This window comes from Notamacropus eugenii, chromosome 6 (assembly GCF_028372415.1).
Source record: "Notamacropus eugenii isolate mMacEug1 chromosome 6, mMacEug1.pri_v2, whole genome shotgun sequence".
NCBI lineage: Eukaryota > Metazoa > Chordata > Mammalia > Diprotodontia > Macropodidae > Notamacropus > Notamacropus eugenii.
The window spans coordinates 47,266,546-47,283,570 of NC_092877.1; the positions used below are offsets into that span (position 1 = coordinate 47,266,546).

The 17,025-nt window shown below is 37.8% G+C and overlaps 1 protein-coding gene across 3 annotated transcripts in view; it reads right to left on the reverse strand.

The window, feature by feature from the left end:
* Positions 1-17,025, reverse strand: part of ATRN (attractin) — a 244,387-nt gene that overhangs the window by 73,901 nt on the left and 153,461 nt on the right. Inside the window, exon 25 of one of the 3 annotated variants that reach the window (XM_072619904.1) lies at positions 7,705-7,970. The exons of 1 other annotated variant lie outside the window; for it this stretch is intronic. In XM_072619904.1, coding sequence (XP_072476005.1) covers positions 7,773-7,970 — 198 coding nt within the window. In that variant the 3' untranslated portion in view covers positions 7,705-7,772. Of the gene's footprint in view, positions 1-7,704; positions 7,971-12,356; positions 12,454-17,025 lie in introns of those variants that run through there. One more of the 3 variants, XM_072619905.1, reaches the window with a different exon arrangement.

Genomic DNA, 17,025 nt, shown 5'->3' on the forward strand with positions numbered 1-17,025 from the left:
GTGTGTGTGTGTGTGTGTGTGTGTGTGTGTGTATAATCCCACCAACCACCCAGATACTGAAAAAAGTTTCAAGAGTTACAAATATTGTCTTTCCATGTAGGAACATAAATAGTTCAACTCTAGTAAGACCTTTATGATTTCTCTTTCCTGTTCACCTTTTCATGCTTCTCTTGATTCTTGTGTTTGAAAGTCAAATTTTCTATTCAGCTCTGGTCTTTTCATCAAGAATGATTGAAAGTCCTCTATTTCATTGAATGACCATTTTTTCCCCTGAAGTATTATACTCAGTTTTGCTGGGTAAGTGATTCTGGGTTTTAGTCCTCGTTCCTTTGATTTCTGGAATATCATATTCCACGCCCTTTGATCCCTTAATGCAGAAGCTGCTAGATCTTGTGTTATCCTGATTGTATTTCCACAATACTTGAATTGTTTCTTTCTAGCTGCTTGCAATATTTTCTCCTTGACCTGGGAACTAATTTGGCCACAATGTTCCTAGAAGTTTCTCTTTTCAGATCTCTTTCAGGAGGTAATTGGTGGATTCTTTCAATATTTATTTTGCCCCCTGGTTCTAGAATATCAGGGCAGTTTTCCTTGATAATTTCATGAAAGATGATGTCTAGGCTCTTTTTTTGATCATGGCTTTCAGGGAGTCCCGTAATTTTTAAATGGTCTCTCCTGGATCTATTTTCCAGGTCAGTTGTTTTTCCAATGAGATATTTCACATTATCTTCCATTTTTTCATTCTTTTGGTTTTGTTTTGTGATTTCTTGGTTTCTCATAAAGTCACCAGCCTCCATCTGTTCCATTCTAATTTTGAAAGAACTATTTTCTTCAGTGAGCTTTTGAACTTCTTTTTTCATTTGGCTAATTCTGCTTTTGAAAGCATTCTTCTCATTGGCTTTTTGAACCTCTTTTGCCAATTAAGTTAGCCTATTTTTAAAGGTGTTATTTTCTTCAGCATTTTTTGGGTCTCCTTTAGCAAGCTGTTGACTCACTTTTCATGATTTTCTTGCATCTCTCTCATTTCTTTTCCCAATTTTTCCTCCACCTCTCTTACTTGATTTTCAAAATCCTTTTTGAGCTCTTCCATGGCCTGAGACCACTGAATATTTATTGTGGATATTTGGGATAAGAAGCCTTGACATTTATGTCTTTCCCTGATGGTAAGAATTGTTCTTCCTCATCCAAAAGGATGGGAGAAGATATATTTTCACCAAGAAAGTAACCTTCTATAGTCTTATTTTTCCCCCCTTTTTTGGGCATTTTCCTAACCAGTTACTTGACTTTTGGGTCCTTTGTCAAGAGTAGGGCATACTCTGGGGGTCTGTAAGATCTCAGTTCCTTCAAGGTGGTACATTCAAGTGTGTACTCTGGTCTGGGAGCAATCAGAAATTTTTGTGCCCAGAATCCAAGTAACAGAGTTTCCTCTTGACAACCACCTTGCCTCTAGTTCAGCCAAGCCAGCACTGGGAGCTGAGATTCAGATAAGGTGCAGGGGCAGGGCTGCCATTCAATGTGAGATAAAGATCAGCTGCTCGAATCCTTCAGGGGTTTTACCATCCAACAATGGATGTAGGCTGCTGTGGAAGCTCCTGCCACTTACCCGATGCTGCCTGAGGCTGGAGTTATGGGAAGGCCCTTCTCCTTTCTTGGCCAACTGAAAAAACCCTGTCACTGACCTTTGGCGCCTGTGGGTTGAGGGATCTGTGAACCGCTGCTACTGTGACTAGAGATTCCACCTCTGAGGCCTACTCTCATCCTTCTCCTAGAGCCACCTGGGCAGCCAAGGCTGGGCTAGGCTGCACGCTGTGTCCAGTGTGACAGACGTTTCCCGTTGGCCTTGCAGGTCACCCTCGGCTGGAAATTTCCTCCACTCTATTGTTCCGTGGCTTCTGCTGCTTTAGAATTTGTTGAGAGTCTTTCTTTACAGGCATTTTATGGGCTATGGGGGAAGAGCTAGTATACGTGTGTCTTTCTACTCTGCCATCTTGGCTCCACCCCTCCCCCCAAACTCACTTGAAAGATAAGAAAACAAGGTCCACAGACTAGAGTGACAGAGTGACTTGTCCAAAGTCACACAAGACTTGTGTGATAGAGATGAAATTGGAAATCTTTCTATGATGTCACTGTGACTTCTGACAGGGGCCTTCTTTGCTACAAAACTTTATGAAAACTTCTCGATTATCAAACTTGGTTTAGCAGTTCAAATACTTGAAAACATAAAGTCATTATCCTCCATGGCAAAAATGAGAAAACCTTTTTATTCCCCTTAGCAAGGATTATTTCTTCCCTATTCCCCCTATTCTGTTGAAACTAGCTACCTGGGGGTGGAGCCAAGATGGCGGAGTAGAAAGACGCATATACACATAGCTCCGAACCCACAACCCATAGAACATCGGTAAAAAGGAACTCACGGCGAATTCTGGAGTAGTAGAGGCCACAGCACAGTGGAGCAAAGGAGATTTCTATTCCAGAGGGACCTGCAAAGCTCTGGCAAAAGGTCCGTTGAGCTGTGGACGCGGAGCCCAGCCCAGCCCTGCCGCGGCCGCGGCACAGAGAGGAGCAGATCTGAGCGGGCTTCAGGGACAGGATCTCCAGCGGCCGCGTGGGTCCCTGCACCCACAGGTGACGGGGGTCAGTGAGAGGGTCTTCTTGGTAGGTCGAGAGGGGAGTGGGGTGCCCCCATAACTCAGGCCCCCTCGGGAGGCAGTAGCTGACGCAGTGGCAGGCCAGGGCTCCCCAAGCAGGCAGGAGCCTGGATCCATTGTTGAAGGTCTCTGCATAAACCCCCTGAGGGAACTGAGCCCATGAGGCGGCCCTACTCTGACCTGAGCACCTGAACTTAATCTCACACTGAATAGCAGCCTTGCCCCTGTGGAAACCATGAGGATGGGAAGCAGCATTTGAATCTCAGACCCCAAGCTCTGGCTGGGAGGATCAGGAAGCAAGGTGGGTGTGAGGAGAATATTCAGAGGTCAAGTCACTGGCTGGGAAAATGCCCAGAAAAGGGAAAAGAAATAAGACTATAGAAGGTTACTTTCTTGGTGAACAGGCATCTCCTCCCTTCCCTTCTGATGAGGAAGAACAATGCTTACCATTAGGCAAAGACATAGAAGTCAAGGCCTCAGTATCCCAAACATCCAGACTAAATATTCTGTGGGCTCAGGCCATGGAAGAGCTCAAAAAGGATTTTGAAAATCAACTTAGAGAGGTGGAGGAAAAGCTGGGAAGAGAAATGAGAGATATGCAGTCAAAGCATGAACAGCAGGTCAGCACCCTGCTAAAGGAGACCCAAAAAAATGCTGAAGAAAATAACACCTTGAAAAACAGGCTAACTCAATTGGCAAAAGAGGTTCAAAAAGCCAATGAGGAGAAGAATGCTTTCAAAAGCAGAATTAGCCAAATGGAAAAGGAGATTCAAAAGCTCACTGAAGAAAATAGTTCTTTCAAAATTAGAATGGCACAGATGGAGGCTAAGGACTTTATGAGAAACCAAGAAATCACAGAACAAAACCAGAAGAATGGAAAAATGGAAGATAATGTGAAACATCTCATTGGAAAAACAACTGACCTGGAAAATAGATCCAGGAGAGACAATTTAAAAATTATGGGACTACCTGAAAGCCGTGATCAAAAGAAGAGCCTAGACATCATCTTTCATGAAATTATCAAGGACAACTGCCCTGAGATTCTAGAACCAGAGGGCAAAATAAATATTCAAGGAATCCACAGAACACCACCTGAAAGAGATCCAAAAAGAGAAACTCCTAGGAACATTGTGGCCAAATTCCAGAGTTCCCAGGTCAAGGAGAAAATATTGCAAGCAGCTAGAAAGAAACAATTCAAGTATTATGGAAATATAATTAGGATAACACAAGATCTAGCAGCTTCTACATTAAGGGATCAAAGGGCATGGAATAGGATATTCCAGAAGTCAAAGGAACTAGGACTAAAACCAAGAATCACCTACCCAGGAAAACTGAGTATAGTACTTCAGGGGAAAAAATGGTATTTCAATGAAATTGAGGACTTTCAAGCATTCTTGATGAAAAGACCAGAGCTGAATAGAAAATCTGACTTTCAAACACAAGAATCAAGAGAAGCATGAAAAGGTGAACAGCAAAGAGAAATCATAAAGGACTTACTAAAGTTGAACTGTTTACATTCCTACATGGAAAGACAATATTTGTAACTCTTGAAACTTTTCAGTATCTGGGTACTGGGTGGGATTACACATGCACACATGCACACACACACACACACACAGAGACAGAGTGCACAGAGTGAACTGAAGAGGATGGGATCATATCTTAAAAAAATGAAATCAAGCAGTGAGAGAGAAATATATTGGGAGGAGAAAGGGAGAAATGGAATGGGGCAAATTATCTCTCATAAAAGAGGCAAGCAAAAGACTTATTAGTGGAGGGATAAAGAGGGGAGGTGAGAGAAAAACATGAAGTTTATTCTCATCACATCCCACTAAAGGAAGGAATAAAATGCATGCTCATTTTGGTATGAAAACCTATCTTACAATACAGGAAAGTGGGGGATAAGGGGATAAGCAGGGTGGGGGGGATGATGGAAGGGAGGGCATGGGGAGGAGGGAGCAATTTGAGGTCGACACTCATGGGGAGGGACAGGATCAAAAGAGAATAGAAGTAATGGGGGACAGGATAGGATGGAGGGAAATATAGTCAGTCTTATACAACACAACTATTATGGAAGTCATTTGCAAAACTACACAGATTTGGCCTATATTGAATTGTTTGCCTTCCAAAGGGAAGGGGTGGGGAGGGAGGGAGGTAAAGAAGTTGGAACTCAAAGTGTTAGGAACAACTGTCGAGTACTGTTCTTGCCACTAGGAAATAAGAAATATAGGTAAAGGGGTATAGAAAGTTATCTGGCCCTACAGGACAAAAGAGAAGATGGAGACAAGGGCAGAGAGGGATGATAGAAGAGAGAGCAGATTGGTGATAGGGGCAATTAGAATTCTCGGTGTTTGGGGGGGGGAGGGGACAAAAGGGGAGAAAATTTGTAACCCAAAATTTTGTTAAAATGAATGTCAAATAAATAAATTAAAAAAAAAAAGAAAGAAACTAGCTACCCATATGGAACCATTATTCCAGAGATTTCAGAACTCCCTCCAGTTGCCCAAAGAATAACTTCTTGAGGCCTTTCTAGCTTGTCAATGTCATCCATATCTCTCCATCCATATTCTGTGCTAGAGAATACACCCAGTGTACAGGGACCAGTATAACACCTGAGGTTTCTATTTACTAATATTCTTCTCTCCCCATCCCCTCTTTCACACATGCCCTTTTAAAGTCAAATTTGAGAAATGTTCATTAAAATAACAATGAACTATTCATATATCTCTAAAGGTCATTAGAAAACAGATGTTATGTTAAAAAAGATTAGAAATTAATTTAGCAAATGCATTTTGGAAAAAGTTATTTCTTTCTATGGCAAATATATGAGCACATCTTCATTAACAAGCCTCTCATTTTGTTCATTAAGGTATCAGAGAGGCTGGGAAGCTCTCCCACCTATTGTCCTGACCATCAGATATACTAACTTTCCCAGCTCAGAGGAACTGAGTTATAACATACTCAGGGTATTAAATATTAGGAAACTAAATTTAAGATATATTTATTAAGTACTTAATATATCTGCAGTCCTGTGTTTGGTATTGTGGATATAAAAGTGACAGATAACAGAGTCAATACAGAAGTTACAATCAAATATCAGTGCATATGTATATACAAATAAGTATGACAGAAGAAAGAATGTGACAAAGCCAAAGGAAAGTCTCAGACTAAGTGTTACAGGAAAAATTTAGGAGGAAGTAATCACCATAAGCTGGGTGTATTAGGCATGGTTATGTGAAAATGTAATATCTGAGACAGACCTTGAAAGCAAAGGATTTCTTTTTTTTTTCTTTTTTTTCTTTTTATTATTTTTTAATGTTTAACAATCACTGCCATACAATTGCGATTTTATCCCTCCCCACCCACCCCCCACTACCCCCCTCCCTCCCCACGACTGCATACAATTCTGTATAGGTTCTACATATAATTTCCTATTGAGTATATTTTCACTATAGTCATGCTATGTAGTCAGACTAAAATAAATGAAAGAAATCATATAACAAATCAAAACATGATACACAAACACATACACATACACAAACATGATCTTCTACATTTTGTGAATGACTTCCATATTTCTTTCTCTGAGTGTGGAAGGCATTTTGCCTTGAGAACCACCTTTGGGATTTTTTTTTTTTTATAAGAAGTTCTTGCATTATTACAAAATTCCAAGTCTACCAGAAAAAACTCTCACACACTGTGGTCGTTGCTGTGCACAAAGTTCTCCTGGTTCTGCTCCTTTCACTCAGCATCAGGTCATATAAGTCCTTCCAGGCCTCTCTGAAGTCTTCTTGTTCATCATTTCTTATGGCACAATAGTACTCCATTACATTCATATACCATAATTTATTCAGCCATTCCCCAATTGATGGACATCCCCTTGACTTCCAGTTTTTGGCAACTACATAGAGTGCTGCTATAAATATTTTTGTACATGTGGGACCCCTTCCCGTTTTTATGATCTCTTGGGGATATAGTCCTAGTAGCAATATTGCTGGGTCAAAGGGTATGCACATTTTTGTAGCCCTTTGGGCATAGTTCCAAATTGCTCTCCAGAATGGTTGGATACACTCGCAGCTCCACCAACAATGACTTAGTGTTCCAACTCTCCCACATCCTCTCCAGCATTTATCATTTTCTTGTTCTGTCATGTTTGCCAATCTTATAGGTGTGATGTGGTACCTCAGAGTTGTTTTGATTTGCATCTCTCTAATCAATAGTGATTTAGAGCATTTTTTCATATGATTATAGATATCTTTAATTTCTTCCTCTGAAAATTGCCTGTTCATATCCTTTGACCATTTATCAATTGGGGAATGACCTGTATGATTATACATATGAGTCAGTTCTCTATATATTCTAGAAATGAGGCCTTTATCCCCGAGCTTAGCTGTAAAAATTCTTTCCCAATTTACTACATCCCTCCGGATTTTGGTTGCATTGGGTTTGGTTGTGCAAAAACTTCTCAGTTTAATGTAATCAACGTTATCCATTTTGCATTTCATAATGCTTTCTATCTCTCCTTTAGTAAAGAATTCTTCCCTTCTCCATAGATCTGATAAATACACTATTCCTTGGAAAGCAAAGGATTTCAAGAGGCATCAATGAAGAGAGATCATAATCTAGAATAAGAATTAGCCTTCAGAAAAGTAGAGAAAAAGAAAAGAGTAGGATGCCATTAGTAGTTTAGCAGATGAAAGTGCTTGAGGGGGATTAGTGTGAAATAGGAGTAGGAAGTCAGACTGAAAGGTAGATTTGGGTTGGAAGTGAGGGGATCTTACATGCCAGGATGAATATATATTTTATTCTTTGAAAAATAGGTGTCTATTTAAAAGCATTCTGATCTGGAGAGTAATATAAGAAGATCTCTACATCAGCAGTGTAAAGGGTAGGGAGAGCAGTTACAATGTTATTATAATATTTCAAGGAAGAGGTGATGAGTACCTGAATTAGTGTGAAGGTTATTTATGTACAAATAACTTTAATACAAAGGAGAACATGATAGGAACAAAGAAGAAAGCTGGATAAAGTACTAAGAACAATTCAATGAGAGGTGGACTATTTACAGTTGAGGTATTCCTCCCCTCCCATTCTACCCACCCAATTTTTTTTCTAGGAATATGTTCACATAATGAAAATATGTAAGAAATGAAAATATGCAAAGGGGGGGGGAAGAGGAAACACACAGGAAGTGAGGTGATCTGGTCTCCAAATCCTTGCTATTGCTCTGTCCCCAATAATCTCCCTGTTAGAAGTTCTACGTGGAAAGGATGGCCAGGAACTTGAAACCAGGATGTTGGGATTTGAAGACCTTGTTTTTTCCTACAATCAGATGAAAAAGGCAGAACCAAGCAGCTAATATGAGGCAGGGTTGGCTAGCCTTATTCTTTTCATATAAAATGGAGAACAGTGCTAAATTAGGACATCAGAATGAAATCTTTCCCAAAATAATCAAATTAATCCTTTAGACAAATGATGATATATGTATCTAAGCAGATAAAAAAAAATTAGTCAACAGAAAAAACTGTAAGATACGTGAGGCAGAAATGCCTGAAATATTTTTGGCACAATTCTATAACTGGTGCAACATTTTAAAGTACCATTATCTCAAAGGGCCATATTACTACTATTTGTCTTGTAGCATTAAGATGATAGAATATTCTAATACAGAAACCAAAAAAGTCTGTAATAAGTTACAGGGTGCACAAAAGAGAACCACACTGCTGATAAGTAGGATATATGGTTCAAACTCAAGCTCTCATTCACAGCTGGTACCCTGGGACAGAGTTCTCCCAATATGTATACAAACTGCATGAACTGGGGCGGCAAAAAGTATCAACTTAGAAGCTGAACTCTTGAACAAGCAGCCTCAAAAAGAATGGTAGTTTTCTAAGTAAGTCAACTACTTCTTTGCCTTATGGGAAAGAAGAGAAAACATGAAGAAAAAGGAGCAGGTTCTATAGTACCCTAGTCTACTTGTTGACATCTCAGTAAGAAGATCCAGTTCTTGGAATATGGGGATTTCCCAGAAGGAAAATTTTTGCTTTCCCCTTAAAACCCACACATGCTGCCCAGAAGCTATCAGGCTTCCTGGAATTTTTATTAAGAATTTCAGATATTCCAGCAATAATTTTTAAACACCACAAACTTTGCTAACAACATTTCTTGCCAAACCCCTTTCAGACTCAAGGTTCACCTTCCAGATGAAGCCTTCCCAGATTAGCTTCTATGTTTCTATGGAAAATTAAGATTTAGAGTCTTAAATATCTGATATTTATATTCACATATTCTTTTCTCTTTGAATTTTAAGTTCTTCCAGGGCAAAAGCCATGCCTTTCCATTTGTACTCAGAAAACTGTATCCATATTGTTCTGACCTTAATTAAAAAGAATAAATCAATCTAAAGGCATATTGATTTAGCATCTACACGCCTACGGCATGGAAGCCTAGAGAAACCCTTTTCTAAAGGGATGGTCTTTTGCTAGATATTACTGAGCCCTTTCAGTAACCTGGGAAAGGAGCAAATCAACCTTACCTAGAGTTGTAAATCTCTTCCTTGCCCTGAGCTTCAGTTTTCTCAGGGGGTAGGGACTAGATCATCTATCACGTTTCTTTCAGCTCTAAAATCTATGGTCCTAGGATCATGGTCCAATTCATAACTACTGTTAGGTTGTAACCTCTGGTCTTGGAGCAAAGGAAACTAAATGACCCACAAAGAAATCAAACTGATGTCCTGGGCATTATAAGTATTGTACTCTAATTACAGTGGAAAAAATGCTGCGTTTGGAGTCAGAGAACCTAGGTGAGATTTTTAACTCTCTGCTCTGTGACAAATCACTGAACTTTTCAAGGTCTCAGTTTTCACATCTGTAAAATGAGGGGGTGTGGATCAGAGTAGGAGTTCTTAAATGTTTTTGTATCATTTTTTTCTTTGACCATCTCAGAATAATGTTTTAAAATACATAAAATAAGAAATTTTGAATTTCAAAGGAAATCAATTATACTGAAATAAACATAATTTTCCCCCATCCAAGTTCATTAGTTCTCTGAAATGTAAAAGTAAGTATACCACAGGTAAAGAATCCCCATACTAAATGTTCGCTAAGGTTTTTTTGAGCTATAAACATAAAGTCTTATGAAACTCATTAAATTTAGCCAAATGCCAATTATCTGCAAATAACAAAATCCCTTAGAAGAGCATTATCCCAAAACAGCTGAAAACAAATATAAATAATTCAAGTGAGGTTAAAACTTTTCATAACCTGGTCCCTCATACCTTTTCAGTCTTCTTATTTCACAACCTATCCCACCTGTCCCCCCATCACCACTCCTAATACTCTCTGAACCAGTGATTCTGACCTCCTTCTTGTTCCACCAATAAGACACTCCATCTACCAACTTCAGACACTTTCACAGGGGATTTTCTCCTTCATAATGTGTGTCTCCTGACTTCTTTTAATTCTCAGCTAAAATTCCATCTTCTACAAAAAACCTTTCACAATCCCTCTTAATTCTGGTGCCTTCCTTTCGTTATTTCCTATTTATCATCAATATAGCTTGTTCGTACATGGTGGTTTGTATGTTGTCTCCCCCACTGGACTATGCACTCCTTGAAAAGAGGGACTGTCTTTTGCCTTTTTTTTATCCCCTGTATTTAGCACAGTGCCAGGCACATGACAGGCACTAAGTAAATGTTTTTACAAATTAATTTACTTTTAGTTTTCAACATTCACTTCCATCGGTTTTAAATGTTCTCCCCCTTCCCTCTCCTCACCCTCCCCAAGACAATGGCATGCAATCTGATACAGGCTTTATATATATATACATTCTTATTAAACACATTTTCACATTAGTCATGTTGTATAGAAAGAAAAAACAAAACAAAAAGGGAGTAAATAGTCTGCTTCCATCTGCATTCCAACTCCATGGATGTGGACAGCATCTTCCATCATGAGTCTTTTGGAGTTGTTTTAGGTGCTTGCATTGCTGAGGAGAGCTAATTCTATCAAAGTCAGTCATCATACACTGTGTCTATAACTGTGGACAATGTTCTCCTAGTTCTTCTCATTTCACTCAGCATCAGTTCATATAAATCTTTCCAGTTTTTCTTAAGTCCACCTGTTCATCATTTCTTATAGAAAAATAGTATTCTATTGCATTCATATATCACATCTTGTTCAGCCATTCCCCAATTGATGAGCATCTCCTCGATTTCCAGTTCTTAGCCACCACAAAGAGAGTTCCTATAAATATTTTTTTGTACAGGTGGGTCCTTTTCCCATTTTTATGATCTCTTTGGGTTACAGCCCTAGAAATGGTATTGCTAGCTCAAAGGGTATGCACATTTTTATAGCCCTTTGGGCATAATTCCAAATTGCTCTCCAGCATGGTTGGATCAGTTTACAACTCTACCAATGATGAATTAGTGTTCCAACTTTCCCACTTCTTCTCCAGCATTAATCACGTTCTTGTTCTGTCATGTTAGCCAATCTGATAGGTATGATGTGGTACCTCAGATTTGCATCTCTCTCTTATCAATAGTGATTTAGAGTATTTTTCATATGACTATAGATAGCTTTAATTTCTTCCTCTGAAAACTGCCTGTTCATATGCTTTGACCATTTATCAACTGAGGAATGACTTGTATTCTTACAAATTTGACTCAGTTATCTATATATTTTAGAAATGAGGCCTTTACCAGAGACACTGGTTGTAAAAATTCTTTCTTAGTTTTCTGCTTTCTCCTAACCTTGGTTGCATTGGTTTTGTTTATGCAAAAACTTTTCAATTTAATGCAACCAAAATGATCCATTTTGCATTGCATAATGTTCCCTAGCTCTTATCTGATCATATATTCCTCTGTTCTCCATAAATCTTACAGGTAAACGATTCCTTGCTCTCCTAATTTGTTTATAGTATCAGACTTTATATCTAAACTGTGTACCCATTTGGACTTTATTTTGGTATGTGGTGTAAGATGTTAGTCTATGCTCAAACCATGAGTTCTTATCCCAAAAGCTACAGTCTGGGTTTATCACACAGTAGATTACTACAGTCACTGACTACTGTGGTTTGTGTACCTAACCTATTCCACTGATCCACCACTCCATTTCCTAGCTAGTACCAAGCAGTTTTGATGACTAATGCTTCACAATATAATTTAAGATCTGGTATGGCTAGGCTACCTTCCCTAGCATTTCTTTTCATGAGTTCCTTTGACCTTTTGTTCTTCCAGGTGAATTTTGTTATTACTTTTTCTAGCTCTACAAAATAATTTTTGGAAGTCTGATTGGTATGGCACTGAATAAGTAAATTAATTTAGGTAGAAATGTCACTTTTATTATATTAGCTTACCCTACCTACAAGCAACTAATGTTTTTCCAATTACTTAGATGATTTTATTTGTATGAAAAGTATTTTGTAATTGTGTTGATATAGTTCCTAGGTTTATTTTGGTAACTTAATAAATATTTACTGACTCATTGAAAAAAGTACAGAGGAAAAATGAAACAATTTGGCTTAAAAAGGCATATTACTAAATTAATATATAGGAAAATTCGCGTGTTCACGTGGAGCTTATTTATAAAACTGAAGAGCACAATCACTTCCTAAAAATCCTAGTTGTTTCTCTTTCTCCCAGTCCTGAAATTACTTTTAGTAGCTTATCTTGAAATTATTGTTTCCTCCCTGTAGAATATGAGCTTCTTGAGTAAAAGGGGATAGTTTCAGGGTTGTTTTTTTGTTTGGATCCCCAGCACCTCATACATAGTAAACAAAAAATAAATATTTGTCACACTGAAGTAATCTGCAAAGGTAAAAGGAAAAGTGTAAATAAAAATAGTATCTCAGTCATCTTTTTAAATATGATCTTTCGGCCTAAAAAAAAAATAGAATCTATAAAGCACTTTAAAGTTTACAAAGCACTTTACAATAAAATCTGGTTTTTGTCCTAACAAAAACCCCTGGGAGGTAGGTACAATTATTAACCCCATTTTACAGACCAGGAAACTGAGAGAGAGCTTGTTTGTACGTAGTTTGAACAAAGTGCTCAGGAACTGAACTGCTGGCAAGGGCCTGAGCCATATTTGAATTCAGGTCTTCCTGACTCCAGGTCTAGAACTCTATTAACTGAGCTACATAATTTCCTTCTAAATATGAAAAACATATAAATAAATATAAAAATAAGTTCCTTCTTATTTTTAAGGGGCCTCTCTGTTCTAAGAAATAATTATACTGCATACTTCACATTGTTTTAATTGAAAAAGAGAAGAAAATAGGACTGGATTAACTCCAGAATAACTGGATTCTAGGGTACTAGGAAATTTCTAAAGGTCCTTAACTGAGGAAGATGCATAATATTTGGGAAAGCCATGATCTAGATCACAGCTTACATGAAGAGTAATACCCTAGGTTGAAGAGAAAATCCCTTAGTTCTCTGGGAGAAGAATGGTTGTTGGAGAGAGAAAAGACAGCTCAGAAGGGAAGCACGTCAAATTTTCAGAGCCTCCTAAAACATGGAAGGTACAAGGCATCACATACTGGATAAATCCTTGTCTTCAAGGTCTAAAGAAGTAGCATTTTGTAAAATAGTCTCCAAGGAAGAAAACATCACCAACAGATTTTTTTAAGGGTAAAAATCTCCAGAGAGGAAGATACTACTGCTTATTTGTTTTAAAGAATCCTTTAACAATCATTTCCAATAGGAAATATCAATTTGTACCCTCTGGCTCATGTGTGGGGATAATTATTTTCACCAATTATTTCCACTGTAACTACAACAAAGTAATCACTGATTAAAGTGGTATATATATATTTAGGTAGGAAGAAACAGATAAAAATTTTAGCCACCCATTTACTGAAGAAGGAACAAGCCAAGCTACAACCCAGAAAAATGAAGTATAGATAAATAAGATACTCCAGATAGTTCTTATTATAAGGCAGTCTTAGAACTAAAAATGCTTTGAGGATAGTCCTAACAACTTGCTTTTCCGCAGAAGTCATAACATATTCCACAGGAACCTTTCGTGTGCCATTTCTACCCATATCAGGCAGGGGCTCTGGGAATGAAGAATAATTTTAATATATTAATCCACTTGAAAGTGAACTGAGGGATATTTGCTGGGGTGGGAGGTGGAAGGAAGAAGGTTAAATCCTGTGACTATGACTTCCACAGTCATTTTATGCATGGTCTGATTTATGATTTGTTTGGAAGAGTGGTATCCCTGCCCTAGTGCAGGTAGCTGAGAGGTGATGACATTGCAAGACTCTTCGGTGCTAGGTCACTCTTGGATTCTATGAGGCAGCGCAGGGTACTATGGGAACAACAGACATGAAATCAAAAGATGTAGGCGCCCAGCTGGATTCTCTCACTTGTTCGCTCTTTGATCTTAAGTAAGTCACAATCTTTTAGGTCCTGTTTCAGCAGCTTCACTTGCATGAGGAGCTGACCTCTAAAATACTCTGAACGTTGGATCTACAGTCCCTTGTAGCTCTAATGTTAAGTTACTCTACTGATAATGGGGTAAATGAAACATGGTTGTCTCAAAATTACTGCTGAATGGGTTAACAAGTACTTACTGAGTGTCTAAGTACCCAGAGACATGCTTGAGGCATATAAGAAAGTAACAGATTTTAAAACATGCACTTGGGGAGCTTATGATCTAACTGGGGAGTCAACATTTCTGCACACAAAAACACAAAGAATACAAGACTATATGAAATTAAGATTGTAAGGCACAGCTATAAGCGGATACAGTGAAGAAAGAGTGGAGTAAGAAAAAAAGACACTGGATTTGGAGTCAGAAGACCTGGGTTCAAGTCCTGGCTGTGTGTCTCCCTGAGCCTCAGCTCTTCATCTGTGAATGTAAATACTTCACAATAACAATGATTTCATCAGTATGGGGACTCTATCAATTAAGAGATTCCAACCCATTCATGGCTTAGAAGAGAATCTGCATAAGTTGGCTAAGGTTAAAAAAACAAAAACAAAAAAACCCTAATTTCATGACAGGCACTTTTCTAGTGAGCATCTGCTCCTTAAGCACAAGGTGTGAGCCCCCCTGAACTTAGCCAGTCTAGTTCTGGGGGGTGGGGGGGAAACGACCAACTTTTAGCTTTTCCAGCATGCCAAAATATGTCAAGTCAGCAAGTCTCAGTATTTATCACATGTTTCCTATGGTTTGGGCACTCTGCTAAGCACTGAGGACACAGAGAAAAGTCCACAACAGTCCCTTTTCTCTGTCACTGCAGAAAATTCTACACCATATGGAGAGAGAATACAACAGAGGTATTTTTGTGATCATCACAGGAGACAATATATCCTAAAGCTCTTTATAACAAAATGCTAGATAACTGTACATTATTATCATGATTGTGCATAAGAGAAGATATATCTTTTGTGTTTGTTATAGTTCTGGTGCGTTTGGAAAATTTTTTCTATGTGATTCAGCGGTGCTCAAAAGAATAAATGCAAAATATCAACAAGTGCGTGAAAGGGTACTACAAATCATGAAAAATAAGAGAAATGCTTATTAAAACAATTCTTGAGACTGCACTTCATATTTGTAAGAGTGGTAAAAATGATAAAAAATAAAAATAATAAATGTTAAAGTCGGTGAGAAGCCACGTACATTATGATGAAGTTGTGAACTGCTCCAACCATTCTGGAAAACACTTTGAAACTGTACTAGAGAAATCAATAACTGTGACCCAATGACACCCCACAATGCACTTATACCTCAAGAAAGTCAGAGACAGAAAGAAAATGTATTCCATATACAAAAATATTTATAATCAATCCAATCTGGGCATATGGGTGTAAATGGAATTTGACTGCACTTAGAATGACAAAGAATAACCAATATGAAGAATTCAGATACATTTGAGAAGACTTGCATGAACTGATGAAGGGCAAAGTAAGCCGAACAAAGAGGTCTATTTACACAATGAACACAATAGTGTAAAGTAAAACAATAATGAGAATTATTAAAGAAAGCATTAACAACATTAAAAGACTTATGAAAATTGTTACCTCTTTGTGCATTCTGCACTCTTCATTTATAAAAATAGATCAATGACTAGTAAACTGATATTAGGAATTTATTCAAAGGACATTTCTATGATATGGCAGAATCTCCTATATAAACAGTAATAAATAATGAGAAATTATGTTGCTACAGATAACCTAGTACCACTGGAAGAACCTCAAATGTCTTCTTGATCCTAATTCTTGACAACTTTAAGTCTGAAGCCTGGTTTTGAGTTCCAACATGAGACCCACACTATGTAACCACTGGCTAGTCACTAAGTCACTTTCAACCTTAATTTTCCCATCTGTAAAATAAGGATAAGATTATTTGCTAAGGGTTTATATCAGAAAAGTTCTATAAATGGTAAAATGTTATGTATTTAATTTTTATCACCGTCTAGTAGAAACAACTATGGTCTGAAGCAAATAATTTCACCTGTAGGTAACACTTAAGAGTATTCTGGTAAAGAACTCACTGTCATACTAGTCAGGTCAACAAAATTTTCTTCTTGCTCAGAATAACCATAAGCAAGTGCTCACTGAACATCAATCCCAACATTTCCAAAAAAATCTAGTCTTTAGTTTGAATGGATATTTTAATAAATAAAATCTATGCTCCACTAGCCTCAAAACACAGATATCTTACACAGCAAAGTTAAGAAACTCCATGGGTAAGGCTTTAATATTTGTTCCACATTCAGAAAGCAATTTCCATTCCTCAGACATTTCAATTACATCTATTTAACACACTTTTATGTAGTACCCACTATGTACTGAATTCCTGAACTACTTTCTATGTAACCAAGTCCATCTGTCTGTCCATTCTTTAGCCTAGAATCAGAGCTATACAAATCAAGAGCAGGGATGAAAACAGCTCAGGTCCTTTGACTCCCAAGAATCAAGTCTGAATATATCTGTCAGTCTTTCAAAAACAGACATAATTAAACACAAGTTAAAGAGTAAAAACATCAAAACCATGTCTGCAGAGATGCTAGTTAGCTTCAAATTCCATCTTTTAAGCAGTTATTCATTTGACCTGTTTCTAATTATGAAAAATAATTTGAGGTTTTGCCCCAAAGGCAAAGATTACCATTTAAAGATTACTACTTTAAAAGTATGAGTGTTTATACACATTTCAAGGTGAAGATTCAGGTTCCTTTGGTTCACATCCAATACTATTTTCATTTTTAATAAATGAGAGTGCAGGACAGAAAAGATTTTAATTCGTATTGAAAACCAGAAATGAAATCTGACTACACAATCTTACACTGTTTTGCTATAAATTTCTCACTATCTTCCTTGGATTATATTTATAGGACTACTTACTTTTAAGGTCTAAGGAACTGACCT